Source organism: Durio zibethinus, chromosome 2, assembly GCF_047325235.1.
Source record: "Durio zibethinus cultivar Kanyao isolate XHJ-2024 chromosome 2, ASM4732523v1, whole genome shotgun sequence".
Classification (NCBI taxonomy): Eukaryota; Viridiplantae; Streptophyta; class Magnoliopsida; order Malvales; family Malvaceae; genus Durio; species Durio zibethinus.
Genome location: NC_143163.1, coordinates 31,730,385 through 31,748,473, shown reverse-complemented (window position 1 = coordinate 31,748,473; position 18,089 = coordinate 31,730,385). Strand labels below are relative to the sequence as shown.

General features: G+C 32.9%; 1 protein-coding gene across 7 annotated transcripts; it reads left to right on the top strand.

The window, feature by feature from the left end:
* Positions 1-2,053: 2,053 nt before the first annotated feature.
* Positions 2,054-16,485, top strand: LOC111317850 (AP-1 complex subunit gamma-2-like). 7 transcript variants are annotated; one of them, XR_016331940.1, is made up of 18 exons: positions 2,054-2,417; positions 3,987-4,289; positions 4,461-4,602; positions 5,462-5,635; positions 6,178-6,357; positions 6,974-7,128; positions 7,221-7,311; positions 8,011-8,174; positions 8,634-8,688; positions 10,140-10,262; positions 10,353-10,448; positions 11,375-11,502; positions 11,793-11,897; positions 12,008-12,267; positions 14,023-14,274; positions 14,362-14,537; positions 14,904-15,030; positions 16,023-16,485. XR_016331940.1 is itself a non-coding variant. In XM_022920320.2 (18 exons), the coding sequence occupies exons 1-18, from the start codon at positions 2,386-2,388 to the stop codon at positions 16,116-16,118; spliced, it is 2,637 nt and encodes an 878-aa protein (XP_022776055.2). In that variant the 5' UTR covers positions 2,054-2,385; the 3' UTR covers positions 16,119-16,485. The 7 variants fall into 7 exon arrangements, 5 of the variants coding, with proteins under 5 accessions (XP_022776055.2, XP_089607655.1, XP_022776058.2 ...); XR_016331942.1 differs by lacking the exon at positions 16,023-16,485 and adding an exon at positions 15,677-15,815; XM_022920320.2 differs by having other exon boundaries at positions 14,926-15,030.
* Positions 16,486-18,089: the final 1,604 nt, after the last annotated feature.

Sequence of the window (18,089 nt, the reverse complement as noted above, 5' to 3'; positions counted from 1 at the left end):
ATTAATTTCTTTTCAAATTACATTTAAATTTTTAAAACTCATAATATAATATATATATATATATATTAACTTGCCATTAAAAAAAAAAAACTTTTTGAAAACAGTAAGAAAAAAATATGTCTTTCCTTTGAATATTTTTGTTTATAATAATATTTATACACCTGTAAATTATATCAAATAAAAATAAATTATACTTTTCTTAAAAAAATAAAAATATATATTATTAAATGATAAATTAAATAATAAAAGAAGTATTAACATATTTTCACTTTAGTAATCTAGACTAAATTATTATGTAAAGTATAAAAAATGCTAGAAAATATGTGAAAAAAAAAATTAAAAAAAAGATTATTTTTCATAAAAATGAAACTGTAATAACAATAAAATATATCTTGGAAAAAATTATAAACAAAAAAAAAATTAATAGAATATGCCTTGAAAAAAATTTACTGAAACAATAACAAAATTGATGTATAACACATTATATTTGTAGAAGAGTTTTTTAGTAATAATTATGATTAAATAGATAATTTTTAAATTATTTTTTTTAAAATTTAAAATGGATATAATAAGTGATAAAGATAATATTAGTTTTTTTGCATTTATTTGAACTATAAATTTGATAATTATAGTTCAAATGAATATAATGGTTTTAATGATCTTATTATTGAAATATTTAAGATGAAATTTTTTTGAATTTTCATAATCTTACATAAAGTTGCTTGAATTTTTAATGTCTTGCACAAATTTTTAAAAAGATAATTTTTAAATCAAGATAAAAATTTATTGAAAGATTTAAATAAACTTAATCTTCATAAATTTTAAACATGTTTGAAAGATTTTGATAATTAAATAAGATTATTTAGTAAACAACTAAAATTATTTATTAAAAAAATAAAATACATATTTTATGTTTTTTATTTTAAAAAATATATCTCTAAATTGATTTAATTTTCTACTATAATTTGAATAATTTTGATATATGAATAAATTTAAAATGATCTAATTTATAATTAAAAAAAATTATCTTATTTTTTAAAATTTTTTTTTATATGTCATTTAAGAGAGTTATTTGCATAGACGCCTATGTGATAAATTTGTTTATGTAAGTTGTTATATAATATATATATATATGACTAGAATTTGACGAATTGTTTCATTAGATCAAATCCTAAACATGATTTTTTGAGCTCATTTCGAGCTTGATCTAAGATTTTCTTTAAATTATTTTTTATTTAATTTTAAATACATTTTAAAATTTTAAAATATTAATTTTTGTAAATATTTTAATATATATTTAAAATATGAGTAGGGTTTCTAAAAGATCATCAAACCCCATTTGATCCATGAACATTTTAATTAAAATCTTAACAATATAAAATATTTATTTTTTTTTTGAAAATCTTATTAATTGAATGATGTAATTTATAAAAAAATATTTATTTAAATGAGATAAATGTCAAATATGTGAAGGAATTATATTTAAAAAAAATATGGTAATTAGCTTTTATTCATCAATTTTTAAAATTTAACGAATATAATTATAACGAAATAAAAATTAATTACTTTAATTTCATCCAATAAAAATTGAGAGTTTTTAATTTTAGCAAAAGTTCAAGGTGTATTTAAGTATTATTACAAATAATGCTCAGTTTTTATTACAAAAAATAATGCTTATTTTTGCAGTAGGCAAAAAAAATGTTAAATCTGGAGATGGTAGCCATAATTTTCCAAAATTGCGAGCCCATCACTTGTGATTTGTGAAGCTTATCAAATTGACTGCAATGAGGGTGTTTAACAATAAGAAAATATTAAAAAAAAAAAAAGGGGAAAACGTTTAATAAGTAGACAACGACTTCCTTCCGTCGCCGTTATTTACAAATCTCTCACTGGCCAATGAAATCGCTCCTTGACACGTGACCGCAAGAAGGCGAAGATCCAACATGCAAATTTAACCCAATAGCAGATCTGGAGTCATTTATCCATTTTAACCGGGGGTGATCTACTCAGCACTCGCAAATGAAAATTTGAGTGCTCCCGTCTTTCCTTCCCCAGTTCCCCGTTTCGTTGCGTTTAGTTTTTACAAAGACAAAAGAACCAGCCAGCATTTTCATCGTCACTGGGAAAAAAAGAAGAAAAGGCAAACAGAGACTTTGTTTTCTCTGTCGCTCAGATCCAAATCTCTGTTTGGTTGTCTTTCTCAGATCTCCGTATTCCAACGTTTGGATCTTGAATTACAGATTCTTAGATTTGTGAAAAAATAATTCAATTTCATTCCGAATAGCGCTAATTCGGTGATTGATTTAGTTGCAGCATTTGATTTACTTTTGATTTGATTGGATCTGATTTGAGCTCTCTACAAAAGTTTCAACTCTGTAACCAATCATGAATCCTTTCTCTTCAGGAACTCGTCTACGGTAAGCACCAATTCGTCCCTTTTCCTTTTAATTTGTAAATCAGATCAAGAACACGTGATTTTTTTTTTTTTTAATTTGAATGGATTGGTTTTATTATTGAAACAGTTGGGGTTTTGTTCAATTGCAGTTGTTTGATTGCCATGATTGAAATTTCGGAAGTTTGGTTGTAGTTTGTGCTACTTAAAAGATGATTGCGTCTGAATTTAGAGCCAAGTGGAGTTTGCTAGTTTTTTTTTTTTATTGGTTTTGTTAATTTGGTTCGTGTAGTTAGCTTTGTCTTTTCTTTTTGACATGCTTTGAATTACTTGCAACTATGGATGGAAATGTAGAAATGTCTGAAGTTATAGCATATCCATTTAATAATTGGTTTGAGAGTAGCTTGATCTTGATCTATTTTATTCATGAATATTAATAATATGAAATGATGCGCCAAATAGCATTGGTCCCAGAACGTACCATTTTCTAGAGAGGAAACCGAAATGTCCACCAGTTTGGTACTACAAACCTTACTTTCTCTACTTCTTGCATTATAGATATGTTAGTTATGCAGCATATTTTGGAATATATATTATATATATGTATATGTATATATTACCCTTTAAACATGAGTAACTAGCAGCAACAGTTTGAGAGAATGGTAATTTCAATATATAACATACAGTCCAAGGTGTTCAAGTACGCAAATATCCTGTTCAATATGGTCACCAAAGTACAATCTGAATGGCCTGGTCAGATGGTTGTACTTGTAATTCTTGTGGTTATATGTTCAAACTGATTTGTAGAACTTATCACACTTTTAGGAAACAATTGGAAAATTGAATTTCTTTTCTTTTACTTTTCCTCGGGGGACTGTTTGTTGATTCTAGAGGGTGCCTGTGTCTATTGGAATGGAACTGAGTAGTTGTATTTGTCTCTATATAGATTTATCATGATTAAAAAAATTTTGAGATAGCAAAAGAATCCGGTCTGAATGATAACCTCCATACCCTGTCATGGGATTTCTGAATAAGTTCTTGGAATTAGTTTTCTGGATTTCATCCATATTTTATGGGTGTGAAGATCTCAATCTCCTTGTCTTTAGTCGTTAGAGAACTTTTGTCTTGAGGTGCTTCCTATAAGGAGTGATCAGTATCAAGTGGTGCTTTAAAGGAACAAGCTGGTAAGTAGGAATATATGGTCTCCTCTCTCTTACACATCTGTAAATATTTCATGTTCAGGACATTGTTCACAAGAACTGTTTATATTCATTGGAAGAAGTTATCTCTTAGTTTTATGTAATTTTTTTAGTGAAAAAGAAAAAGGGACCATGCATTGCACGTCCTTTAGTTTGTAAAGTTTCTTCTCAGTCAGGACCTACAGCTGTTTTCGAAGAATACTTTTTCCCTTTCTTAAATGATTCCCTATCAATGGGTATGAATTCATTTTTTGTTAAACGAATCAAATTGATAAGTAACACAGATTTTGTGCATTTTCTATCCCCAAGTAATATTAATGAATCTAAATGATTGACTTGACTTTAGTTTATATGCATATTAATTGAAAATGGTCAAACTTACTTTTTCAATGCAGGGACATGATACGGGCTATACGTGCATGCAAAACTGCAGCAGAAGAACGTGCTGTTGTAAGGAAAGAGTGTGCTGCTATTCGTGCTGCAATTAATGAAAATGATCAAGATTATAGGCACCGTAACCTGGCAAAGCTCATGTTCATTCACATGCTTGGATATCCCACTCATTTTGGCCAAATGGAGTGCCTGAAGTTGATTGCATCTGCTGGATTTCCAGAGAAAAGGATTGGATATCTTGGTCTTATGTTGCTTCTTGATGAAAGACAAGAAGTGTTGATGTTGGTCACGAACTCATTAAAGCAGTATCCTACTAGACTTTTCTCAAGCTTAATTTGTTCCTATTTCCTTTTCCCTTTTACCATTTCTGTTCTGAATGAATAACTTTGTCCCTGATACGCTGGTATTATGAAGGGTAAAAATAAGAAAATGGAGATATTTACTTTACTTTTGCTGGAACCTTAATTTATATGCAGAGATCTCAATCATTCAAACCAGTATATTGTAGGACTTGCTCTTTGTGCTCTGGGAAATATTTGTTCAGCAGAAATGGCTCGTGATCTTGCACCGGAAGTAGAAAGATTGCTGCAGTTTCGAGATCCAAATGTCCGGAAGAAAGTAAGTGTGTCCTATCTATATTCAAGTTCATGTTGGCCACAGATTCTGATTTCAATGAGATGTTAAAGTAAAGGAGGAAAAGCGAGGCCGATTCCAGGATTTGTGAATTTTGTATGCTTAAACAATGCTGATTATTCCTCTTAAAAGATATCAACTTCTCCATCCTCCTTTCTTCTACAGGAGTTGGAAAGTTTTGGGTTGTTTTGTTGGGCATTGCAACCATAATGGTTTGTGTTCTTTAGTTGTTTCCAGTAATGCCTTTGTAATTTTGTCAATACAAAGGTTAAAACTTTCATGTGAATCCATGATATAATTACCACATGCCACATGACTGAGACCTCAACTGTATAATGTAATTATGTTGCTAATTCATGGAAGTGTGATATTTGTTTTATGATGTTCTGCAACCTTCATATGACTGCTACTTTTACAAAATCTGGATATTTCTCTGCCCGTATATCTTATCCAGAAGAATTTGCAGCATATAATCATTGAAGGGAAAAATGCCAACATATAGTAATCCTTGAATCTGACGTCTTAGTGACTCCAAGAAAGTCAACTTCAGTTGCTTGTTTGATGGTTTCAGGGAAAGACATCTATTGACTGTTGCCAGCCATCCTGTGAAGGCATTTTTTTGATGTACTAAATTGATTCATCTACAATTAGTCATTTTTCTATTGGAGGATTGATTTGATTAAACAGGCTTCCTGCTTTTCTTTTCCTTTTTCCCCCTGCTAAGTGGCATTTGTTTATGAATTCTCATCATGCACATTACTTGATAATTTTTAGGTTATTTGTCATTTCTTCAGCATTTTGACTGCAATATTTGACTCCTCTTGACTCTATCTGTTGTTTGTAGGCAGCATTGTGTTCCATACGGATCATAAAGAAAGTTCCGGACTTGGCTGAAAATTTTATAAATCCTGCTTCTTCGCTACTTAAAGAAAAGCATCATGGTGTCCTAATAACAGGAGTTCAACTTTGTATGGATCTATGTAAAGTCAGTTCAGAAGCTCTTGAATATGTTAGAAAGGTAATTGGTTATGGCTTTATAAGCATATACCTATAGTATCTGAAAAACAAACACTCTATTGAGCATATGAATTATTTTAATACCTGTGAAAAAAAAGCTATAATGAATAAAATTTCTTGTGAATATATAGTTCCTGCTTTTGTTTGTTTGGAGCATCCATGTGGGCAGAGCAGTCTACCATCAATCCTTTGTTCCCGTTTCTGGCTGGGGAGAACTTATCATCTAAAGAATTGAGAAAATGGATCAGATTTACTGGTGTTTTGCCCTAAACTGTTGGCTGTCTTTTGCATTATTTGACACTAAGATGCTTCAGGCTAATTTTGCTGTTTGGTTTCTATAGGACTTATGAACTTGTTTAGGCCTTTAGGGTCATGCGGAACAGGGCCCTTTTCTATATCATTTAAATACTGTGCCCTTTTCTATATCATTTAAATATTGTGCTGAATCATATTTGTAAACTTTAGTGGGAAGAAACTTGTCAAAAATGGATAATGTGGTCAGCTTTCTAATTGTGATAATTGCTTCTTTTATCATCACTGCAGAAGTGTATTGAAGGTTTGGTCAAAACTCTGAGGGATATTGCAAACAGTCCCTATTCACCTGAGTATGACATTGCTGGCATAACAGATCCTTTCCTTCATATAAGATTGCTTAAGCTGCTGCGGATATTGGGCCAGGGAGATGCTGATGCTAGTGACTGTATGAATGACATACTCGCCCAGGTCAGTTGTGAACTTTTGACGTTGTTTTGGTGACCTATCTTTCATTCATAATATGTTAAAAGTCCTGAAAGAAGTGTTTAAGTATAATGTGTATTCCATATATTGTTTATCTCACCAATTAGTAACTAGATTGATGTTTCTGTTTTAAATCTTGTTCTTTGGCTGTAAATTTCATTTGCATGCTCATAGTTAGTCAGTGGTATATTGAATTTTCTTATTAGAGGTTCTGAAAAACTGTTGTAAAAAAACAAATGATTGCTTTATTGAGGAATGAGATTTGTTCTTTCTTTCTATGATCTAAGATAGTGTTGCAAGATGAAAAAATACAAGTTCTGTCCTTGTTAGAAAATAAACCTTGCATTCCACTCAAATGTTGCTCCTGCAAATGAGAAAAACCTTAATGAAATTGCGTGGAGCCTGTTAATTGAAAAGATGGTATACCATTTGGGTTATATTGGATATTGCTTCTAAATCTGATTTCTGGCATTGAAAGTTGAAGCTAAAATTGTTTCAGAGAACTCTTTTCCTGGTTTTCAACACTATTTCATTTCTTAATGAGGTTAAGAGTTTCTCTTTTACTTATTTTTTCTGTATGGTCACAATTTTTTTTTCTTAGGTGGCAACAAAAACCGAGTCAAAAAAAAATGCAGGAAATGCTATTCTTTATGAATGTGTTGAAACTATCATGAGCATTGAAGATAATGGTGGCTTACGTGTGCTTGCTATCAATATCTTAGGAAGATTCTTGTCAAATCGTGACAACAATATCAGGTATTTTCTTTCAAATCTGATCTCGATCTGTTTCTACACTATTTCATTGTTCCTCTACTATATTATGAAACTGAACCTTGCATGTTTTTCAGATATGTTGCATTAAACATGCTTATGAAGGCCATTGTGGTGGATGCTCAAGCAGTCCAGAGGCATAGGGCAACAATTTTGGAATGCGTAAAGGTACTTCCTGAGGATATTTAATTTCATGTTTGATGATTTTAATAGGTTTCTGGTTTAGTTCTTGCTACTGCCTGAGGATATTTAATTTCATGTTTGAGGATTTCAATAGGTTTCTGGTTTAGTTCTTGCTCAAGAAGCAGTCAAGGAGTTTGCTTTTGCTTTCCTTTTGTCTAACCTGTTTCTCTGGTTCTGTTGTTTATTTGTTACTTTTGGTGAACCCCATACTTGTGGGAATAAGACTCTTATTAAAGATATGACTTGATCTTTTATTTTTGCATTCAGGGATAATGACCATGTAGTCATCTCTCTCTCTCTCTCTTCTTCTTCGTCTTCTTCTTCTTCTTCTTCCTTTTAGGGAACCCTATATTTGTCTTACATGTGACTGTTATGATTTTTTTTGGTTGGTTACCCTTCTTGTATTTTGATTGAAATTTGGACAGATAAATAGGGATTCAATTTTGAAGATATAGTAATTTCCAGCATCACCCCTTGGGATTGGTTCAGGGGTAGAGTGGATTAGGAATTGGGTAGAGATCCTAAGTTTGAGCCTTGGTACTCTAACCAATAAAAAAAGAGTTTCTAGCTTTTTCTTAGTTGCTTTTGAAGTGGACTCTGATTTGATTCTGAAGTGCCTTTATTGTCTAAAAGTGAGTTTTCTGCAACTGAAGAAGTTTTTGATTTGACATTTTCTTTTTACAGGATTCGGATGCTTCAATTCGGAAAAGGGCACTTGAACTTGTATACTTGCTAGTGAATGAAAGCAATGTGAAGCCTTTGACAAAAGAGCTAATTGAATATTTGGAAGTAAGCGATCAAGAATTTAAGGGAGATCTTACTGCCAAGATTTGCTCCCTTGTTGAAAAGTAAGCTGTGCTATTTTTTAGTAAAACAAGAAGTGCTACTTCAGCTTTTCTTATGTATGCTATATTATTCTTAATTTTCTTGTATATGCTGTCTTCTTGGCTCAATATTTTCATGCATCATGTTTGTACTTGGAATGTACATGCATACATGGATGCATCTAGCTGTATATTCCATGTATAATCCTTCCTCCAACCACATTTTTTAGGACAGTTAGGATTGGTTATCACTCCTGGAGAAGTCAAATATTTCATACAATGGATTTCATATGGTCGATTTTAATGGATTGCTACCTTTATTAAATTTATTGAAGTTCCCTTTGTCGTTCTTTTTATGTTGAATGATATTTTCTTCTGGTTTATTGGACAAGTTTTTCTGTTAGCTGGGGGAGGGATGCTGAAAGATTCATTTGGAATTAATTTGTAGCATTTTTTAATCAACAATCATTTCTATCACCTCAGGTTTTCCCCTGAGAAGATTTGGTACATTGATCAGATGCTCAAGGTTCTTTCTGAGGTATATGTTGTCATTCATATCATTGTTGTAGGATTGGAGTAAAGATGCTTTATTTGTCGTATTCCACTGAATTCATTCCTGTTCATGTTTCTGTTTCACTACTATTTTCTCTCTTGTTTGAGTTGCATCCATCGCAGTCTTTGTTCCCAGTAGGTGTTGCAGAACATATGTTTTTGTTTCACTGATGTGCTTATTATTCCAATCCTTGATTTGATCCTATGTTTTGCATGCGAGTCCCTTAAGCAATGGTGTAAAACATGTTTTCATCTTTACACTTTTGATTATAAAGCTTCTTTGTTGAACATATGACCTTGTTGTGTATAAATCCTTGCAATGAAAGAAAAATACATTCTTGCTTCGTCTAAGTGGTGGTACATATAAATAATTAACTATATTAGTACTTTATTTTGTGTAATGTTGGCGAAGTGATCCACAAGTTTGCTGTCAATCTGCACAAGTCCACCCACTTGATTTTTCAAGTTAAATCTGGTAATTCAACCTGTCTCAGCTTTGACTTTTGCTGCTTGTTGCCTTTGAGTGAATGAACTATCAAAGGCTGAAAGTTAGATATTCCATTCCACATCAGATAGAAATAAATATCATTGATGAAAACCTATAAGGCCTCAAGTTACTCTAGAACTTGAGTTTAAGCTTTTGACTATTGAGAATTGGTGGTTTAGGCCTGAAAAATTGCTGGGCCATTGCAATCTGTATTAGCTCATCTTGTAAGTTAGTTTGGGTTCTGGTATGATCTTGGTCATTTTGGTTTTGTTTATGATTGTGAAGCGTGACCACAATGAGGATGTCGAGGATTTGATTGGGGGGGGGGGGGGGGATTATGATACCCTTTCTAAGTCAATTAGGAATTAGGAGTGTGATTGATGAAATCCATATAAGACTTCACGCCTCAATTGCTAGTAACTTGTTAAGGACTAGCAGTTTGGATCTGGAAAAGTAGCTGGGGCAATGGTTTTTGGACCTGGAATTGGTTTCTGGCGAAACCTTTACTCAATTTGCATGTTAAGGGAGCAACTGAGAAGAGTAGCCATTATAATTTTTCAGTAAGTGTGGGAACTCAGGTGTAACCAGTAATGGTTCATTTTACCTGGTACTGTATTTTCATTTTGCTATATGTCAATGTTTTTGCTTTTTACTGATGAAAATAAAGTGTCAATTAAAAAAAGAAAAGATTGGGCCATTGGCCACAAACATTCAAGTGATAGAGTGCTTGTTCTTTTAACCTTTGCTTGGTGTGAGGATCTCCATCTGGTGGATGTTTACTTTCATTTCTACTGGACAAAATTCTAGTTAGGAGAGAAAAAAGGGAATGAGGATGAGCCTTTTTCATTATTCAGGAACTGGTGCATTTGTTATTTATCTTCTTAGCTCTTTCAACGTTTCTATTAATTATTTTGTTCCAGGAGTACTGATTTTTATCCTTCACTTAGTAGGCTGGAAATTTTGTGAAAGATGAAGTCTGGCATGCCCTTATCGTTCTCATAAGTAATGCTTCTGACCTTCATGGATATACAGTCAGGGCATTGTACCGAGCATTCCAAACATCAACAGAACAGGTATTCTTTGGTTTATTTTGGATTTTATATGCCTGAATTTTACATTCTTTTCTGCTTAATTATTCAAATGCAAATTGATATTTTCCTTAGGAATCCCTTGTTCGAGTGGCTGTTTGGTGTATTGGTGAATATGGCGACATGTTGGTGAATAATGTTGGGATGCTTGATATTGAAGAACCAATAACTGTAAGTGCATCCTTATCCATAGATTAGTTTGCATGCACTCATTATAGTCATGTTGCACTTCTTTATCTTTAAAAAAAGAGGGAAAACAGCGGGGTGGTGGGCTGTGTTATATGAACTTGAGTTTGTATAGAGGAAGCTTCTAATTGGTGAAAGTTGATTAGGATCCCTTTCTGCAAAGATTTTCGTAAGTTTATGACTTCAAGACTTATGACATGGTTGCTGTTAATTTAAATTTAAATAATTGATAAGTTGTAAACGGAACCAGTAACTGTGTTGTTTGTTTAACTGGCAGTAGAGAACATGAAAGCTAATTTCCTGCTTCATCAAATACTGAATTTTCTAGATTTTTCTTGTGGAACTTTCATTTTTATTTTAGAGTGGTTATAACTGAATTACTTCCTTGTTGAAGTTTGATTTATAGCAATCAAATTCAGTTTGGGTACCTAGGGATAAATCTATTTTAAAGATAAAATTAATTAAAATAATCTACAGCAAGTATGGAGTTGATTTTGGGCTTATGGGTAATGTGATTTTGCAGATGTAGAAATAGGCAAGGAGCCATTCGATTCCCCTTTTGACAAGGCATTGCAAAGTACCTTCTGATTTTATTCAAAACATTTTGTTTAAGTATTTTTATGTTATTTCTGGTTGAAATAATTTGAGTTTGCTTGCAGTCAGATGTAATAATGGGTGTTATCCAATGTAGTTCTTTGTTACTCTGGGTCTTGTCGTGGAATCACATACATCCAATATGATTTTTAAACTAATGAGATTCTTAACCTTATATATGATGAGCTGAAAGTCCTTAATGGCAGGATCCTATTCTTTTTGTCCAGTGGCTGCATTACATAATTTGAATGCTTAGACCACTCTAATCTTCCAATCCTGTTTGGAAAATTTTCAGTCAATTTTTATTTCCTAACCAGGTAACAGAGTCTGATACTGTGGATGCCGTAGAGGTTGCTATTAAGCGTCATACTTTGGATCTCACTACTAAGGCGATGGCTTTGATTGCTCTGTTAAAGCTCTCTTCTCGTTTTCCTTCTTGTTCAGAGTATGTAATGTTTTGCTACATGCATTTTATCATTTATCACACTCATTCCTCATGGGTCCATGTTTCTACCGGCTTAGTTTGGTCTAGGGGTTAAAAAAAATCTTTTATAAGCATACACTTGATATAGTTACAAACTCTATCTAAGCATGACCTAAGTTGAATCTATTTCTTGGCAAATTGGTTTAACCATCCTAATTATTGTGAAATTTCTGCATGAAGTAATTGAAGAATTTCTCTTATTTGTTTATATGGCATGGAAAAGATCAATTTTCATTGATTGGTATCTCCAGGAGGATCAAGGATATAATCGTCCAGAATAAACGAAGCCTTATGCTTGAGTTGCAGCAACGATCTATTGAATTTAATTGTATTCTTCAGAAGCATCAGAACATTAGGTATGATTAAAATTTGTTTTGTGTTTTACGATTTATGGCATTACCTTTTAGAAGGTTGCAGGATCATAGCGTAGTTGTGAAGTACAAAACTGATGGATGAATTCGTACAGATCTGCACTGCTTGAAAGGATGCCAGTTTTGGATGAGGCAACTTTCAGCGGAAGGAGGGCTGGCTCCTTGCATACAGCTATTTCAACTTCCACTGGGGCACCACATAATCTTCAAAATGGAATTGCCAAACCAGCTGCGGCTCCTATTGCAGACTTACTTGACCTAAGTTCAGATGATGCCGCTGCACCTAGCTCTTCTGGTGGTGATTTTCTTATGGATCTCCTTGGGGTTGATTTGTCCCCAGCTTCTGCACCATCAGGTTAGTTCAGATGCATAGTGGTGCTTCTGTAAGAAACATTTGAGTGAATTTTTTTTTTTCGAGCATGCACTTATATTTTGAAGATGTAGAACACAAATAATCTAATTGTGGGATTAGTTAAGATTTTATTTTGTCACTCTTGTTGTATTTATGGGCCTAATTGTAATATCTTATAGATCTATGGTTATAGTTGGCTTTCATCTCATCCCATGTCCTGCTTTGTAGCTGTCCCAGCTGGTTACGTTTCTTTCAGTGCCATTCCACCATATCTTTGCCAACCTTACAAACTTCATCTTTGCAAACAGAATTCTTCGAGCACTTGACATGTCATACCAATTAAAGTACTCCTTAATAGAGTCGAGCCTAGATCTAGGTTATATTTGGTATTTTACATTTATATTAGGGTTTAGTATCTTAGTGTAGTTTTCTTTATCCTATTAGGTTTTGTTTATAAGTCAAGTTTATTAGGGTTGTGTTTATAAGAGTCTTAAGTGTTTCCTTTTAAGTCCAACTTAGGATAGGAGTTCTGGTTCTTTTAGGAATATGGTTGGTAGTGGGCTAGTAGCCTATATAAATATCAATATATTCTTTCTTTTAAAGGACTGATTATGATTATGAGAATATTTTTAGCATTATTGCTATTCAGATTGTGTGATGCAATCAGCTCTAGGTGTGATGCTTAGGTTTTCTTTCTTCTTGGTTGTGTAATGCAATCAAGGAACCCTAAATGTGAAGCTTAGGTTATCTATTCTTTTCTGTTTTTCTTTTCTTTATTCAATTTTCCCTATTTTCTTAAGAATTTTAAATTACCGTTATTGTAAAACCCTAGCCCCCTAAGCTGTCCTATGTCAGTTGAAAAACTAATAAACTTGACTTGTAAACAAAATCTAATAGGATAAAGAAAACTACACTAAGATACTAAACCCTAATATAAATCTAAAATTCCAAATATAACCCTTGATATATAAGATATTACAATTAGCCCCATAAATACAATAAGAGTAACAAAATAAAATCTTAGGGCTCTGTTTGGTTGATGCTTTTATGATTTGCTTTTTGCTTTTTTTCAATAGGAAATGAAAAGCAAAAATTAAAAATAACTGAAAACAAGAAACAAATAGCAAAAAGCAAAAGCACTGACCAAACGAAGCCTAAGTGAACTAATCCCACAATTAGATTATATGTGTTCTGCATCAATTGAATTACCTTATTGTTCAAGATTCTTGGGCTTTTGCAGCATTAGTGCTGAAATTAGCGTTTTCAGAGTAATAAGTCTGTTCAAGAGCCCAATATTTAGTCCATTTATCCTTTTACTTATCTTTTACTTGTTGAGGATTGATCATCTACATCTGATAATGATATGGGACAACTGTTCAGGCAAACACCTCTTTATTTAAATTAGTGGTAACAAGCCAAAATTTTGGATTGTTCTATAGAAGAACATTACAAAATAGCTATTTATTTGATTTTCTATATTTATAATTATGAATTCCAAATTGGTTTTGGATGTATAATGGTTGTGATGATGGTTGCATTGCATAATTACATAAGTTGACATTCTTGAGAGTGTAACAATGTCAAAAGAAAATAAGTTATTTCCTTGTCGTTGCTTTATGGCCATCTTTGTCCAAAGAGAACTTTGTATTGCACAGGCATAAAAATGTTAAATGTGATCACAGTTAAGTGAATTATTTTCAGTGCTGATCGCTTCTTTCCTGTTGATTAAAAAAGTCTGATTTTATTCTGACTTTTTAGGCACAAGTCAGCCTCCAAAAGCTGGCACAGATGTTCTGCTGGATCTTTTGTCAATTGGAACATCACCTCCTGCACAAAGCAGCTCATCTGCATCTGACATATTATCCTCCAGTCAAGACAACAAAGCACCACTTGCCAATTTAAATGGCCTTGCATCGCTTTCCTCACTTCCTGCAAATGCCACTTCTCCCGCAAGTCCTGTTCCAATGATGGATTTATTGGATGGGTTTGGCCCCATTCCTCAAAAGCATGGTAAGTTTTAAAGTTTGGAACTCTGTTTGGCAGATGTTGTAGCCTTGTAGTTGCCAAAGTAGTTATAGTCGTCTTTTCTGTGCGCAGAGGAAAATGGTCCAGCTTATCCATCTTTAGTTGCATATGAGAGCAGCTCCTTAAGGATGACATTCAACTTCTCAAAGCAACCAGGAAACCCACAAATGACGTTGATCCAGGCTACTTTTACAAATCTGTCACCTAATGTCTATAATGATTTTCTTTTCCAGGCAGCAGTTCCAAAGGTAACTAAAGATGGTCATTTACTGAGTTCGCTGTACTTATGGTATAGAAATTTATAAGTGGGTTTTGGTGCCATTTGTTAGAGGTGGATTTTGCATTATCAGTTTTCTCTCTGTTGCTTTATCTATCATGGATTTATCTGAAAATCAAAGAACTTTGCAATTTGCAACTTAAAGGCTGTCCTTACTAGTGGTTCTCTACATGCCTCAAGAATACTTCTTTTATTTAGGCTTTTTTTGTAGGCTTCATTAATTTCACAAAATTTAGATTATTGTTAATGTTCGTTAAAAATAACCATTGAAGTTTGCAAATCTTATTATTTAGAATTTTGCATACTTCTCCTTTAATTATGTGCGATGCTGATGCAGTTGCTGCATTTAAACTCTGCAGTTTCTTCAGCTGCACTTGGATCCTGCTAGCAGCAATACTTTGCCTGCAAGCGGTAATGGGTCCATCACACAAAATTTGAAAGTCACTAATAGCCAACAAGGGAAGGTATGTGTACTGAGTTTTATTAATCTTTATGTTACTCATTCTGACTCTCACGGCTTAGCAAGAGAAAGCTTTAGTACAAGAGAAAGCTTTAGTACAAGAGAAAGCTTTAGTAAATTATCTCACTTATCTAGTTGTTTTAGTCTGTTAAAGTTGCTCTACCAAACTGTTAGTGGTGCTCTCTGTCCTAACTGGCAAATTGTGACGGCCATCCTTCACTTACAGCTTTTTGTGATGGTATTTTGTTTTTCATCATTTAAAAGCTTTTTTTCTTTTAACTTTTGATCATAGGGGTTTAAGCACTTGGTAGAATCAAGTGTTACTTTGACTAAGCCTGTTTTCATATTACTTTTTATTAATGCTTTGGGCTTCTTTATTTCATTTCTTTATCACTATTTAACTTTTACAAGTATTTGTCTTTAGATTTATCATGTGTTTGGTGATGCTTGTATGTAGTTCCATTATAGCCAAGAGTTGAAATGTATGTGCATTTTTTTCTCTTTTATGGAGAAGACAAGGGTGGTTTAGGCTCGGGGGTGATCACAATTTATTTCCCTAGATTTTAGGTTTTACTTTTTTCCCTAAAAAGCGGAAATCAAGAACCTAGGAAAGACCTGCTGATAAATTCTAAAATGTTATTTTATGTCAGGAGCCTTGAGGTAGCTGTAGCAAAATTGTAGTGAAAGAAAGAAAGAAAGCAAAAGAAAAGCACCGTTTAGTGCTGGGAGTTCTTCAAAAATTGAAAGAAAGAAAGCAAAAGAAAAGATTCTAATAACTTGTAATGACATGGTTGCTAATATCCAATAAAAACTGATACCAGAGGTCGATTTCACCAGTAACCTGTAACAATTAATTTAACCCTGCTACCTTTGTTTGGAAAGAAATTCTCAATGTGGTATGCCACTATGTAATTTATTTATTTAGTTTTAGGTTAGTCAATCATTTCATTGCTGCTACCCATCTTTCAAGGGTCTTTAACAGAGGTTTACTTTCAGAAATCGTTGGTGATGCGCATAAGGATAGCTTACAAGATGAACAATAAAGATGTTTTGGAAGAAGGACAAATCAACAATTTCCCTCGCGATTTATGAGGTTGATTGATCCACAGAGATGTTGAAGATGTTCATGTACCACCTTTTCCTCTTTTTATCTCTGAGAAACTTCTTCCTTCTCACAATTTGTAGTGATAGTGCAATCTTTTGTTTCAATTCTTGTACTGGGGGTGGGGAGATGGGCGAGTATAGTGTGTAGTGAATAGCATGAGATTTTTGGTTGGGGTTTGTGTTGTGTTAAATGGGGTTAGTCACACTATTCTTCAAAAATTTTCTCCCCTTAGGTGATTTTATGTAAATTATTATAAACCCTTTCTGTATGGAATCGTGGGAATTGAATTTTTGCCTTAGCCACAAAAGAGAAAATTGTTATATTTTTGGAATACAAAGTATGCTGTTGTTGCAATTTAAGCACCGGATTTATGAACTCACTGCCTGGTTGATGAGTATATTCTAATGTGTATTGTTCTATTCTTGTTCCAAGTCATTGACATAACTCAAAATCTTGGGAGGGATAATGTTTGTTACATCAAGTTTGAATTGTTAGGATAATATTTTTCTCTCTACTTCTAGCGATGTATTGCCTGATTGTTTTTTTGGTAAATCTAAATTATTTCTAATAAATTTTTAAAATGTAACAGCTGCAGAACTAACTTTTTTTTTTTTTAAAAATTTTTGGCCATTTACATCACTTTTAGCGTTTGAATTTCTTAGAGTCGGGTGATTAGTATGAGCTTAGGTAGAATTTAGTTTCCTATTTTAATTTGGAAGGGAAGATTGCAGTGAGCATTTTGAAGCAAATTAAAGCACTGTTGTAATTGTTCTTTTAATTGCACATGGGACGTTTTTATCTCCCGGAAAACACGCGCCGGAGAAGCAAATGCACTAACTTTAACTTCAATTCAAGTCCAAAATACTAAGTAGAGCTAAAAAGATATCAATTTTTCTAGTACTAATTTAAAATCCATTTTATTAATAACCGACATAATAAGCCTTGCATTCTCTCATTAAAGTTTGAATTTACATTCTTTCATTAAAGTTTGAATTTTCTCTCATTAAAGTTTGAATTTACATTCTTTCATTAAAGTTTGAATTTAGATATAATAATTTCAAATATGATTCCATAATATAAAAATAATAGAAAATGTAATTTAAGATTTTGATAAATATTATATATGAATTTAATAAAAAAATATGTTTTATAATTAATGTATTTATAAAAATTATAATACAATAATTTATATATTTTATACATATTTAATACTAAATAAATTCAACACAAAACTCCATAATCCTTGCTTGCTATCGGTTTCTCCCTCTAACCCTTGACCTTGAGCGTGCTATGATTTGACTTTTGTGCTTATCTCTCTCTCTCTCTCTCGTTCATATGGAGTTACTATTGTGATGTCTTAGCTTACCAAATCCTTCATGTCTGCCTGCCAGTCATGCATTGTTCATGACATCCCCTTTATTTGACTTTTGGCTCACGTGCTGGCATCTTACTCCTACTCCTGCACTCCATGTCATGTGCCAGTTCTCCATTGGCTATCTAATGATTTATTGGAACAAAACAATAATTTGACTCAAGCAGTTTTATCTTCTACTTCTCTAATCATCGGCAAGTCTGTTCCTTGGTGGTATATGGGGGGTAAACATACTTCTTTTCCAACTGCATGATTTTCCCTTTTTGTGTGAAAGTATCACAGCAACCCTGCCACCTGCATACTAGGTGGTGCTTTAAATGAACATTTTACTCAATGAAATTTAATTACTATGTATTAAGCTTGGGATTGGGACTTTATTAATTGAGATAATACTCTTATGACCCCACAATCCACTGACATGTCTGATGTCAGCTTTTCAAATAATGGCTACACACAAGAGTTCCTCAAAGCACTTTTTTTGGGATCCCACCGCCCTCGTCATACAAAACAAAAAAGGCCCTAGAGATGCTCATAGAAAGCAGTTCATGATTTGACCTCACAGTGATTCCCATCTTTCTTTTTCAGT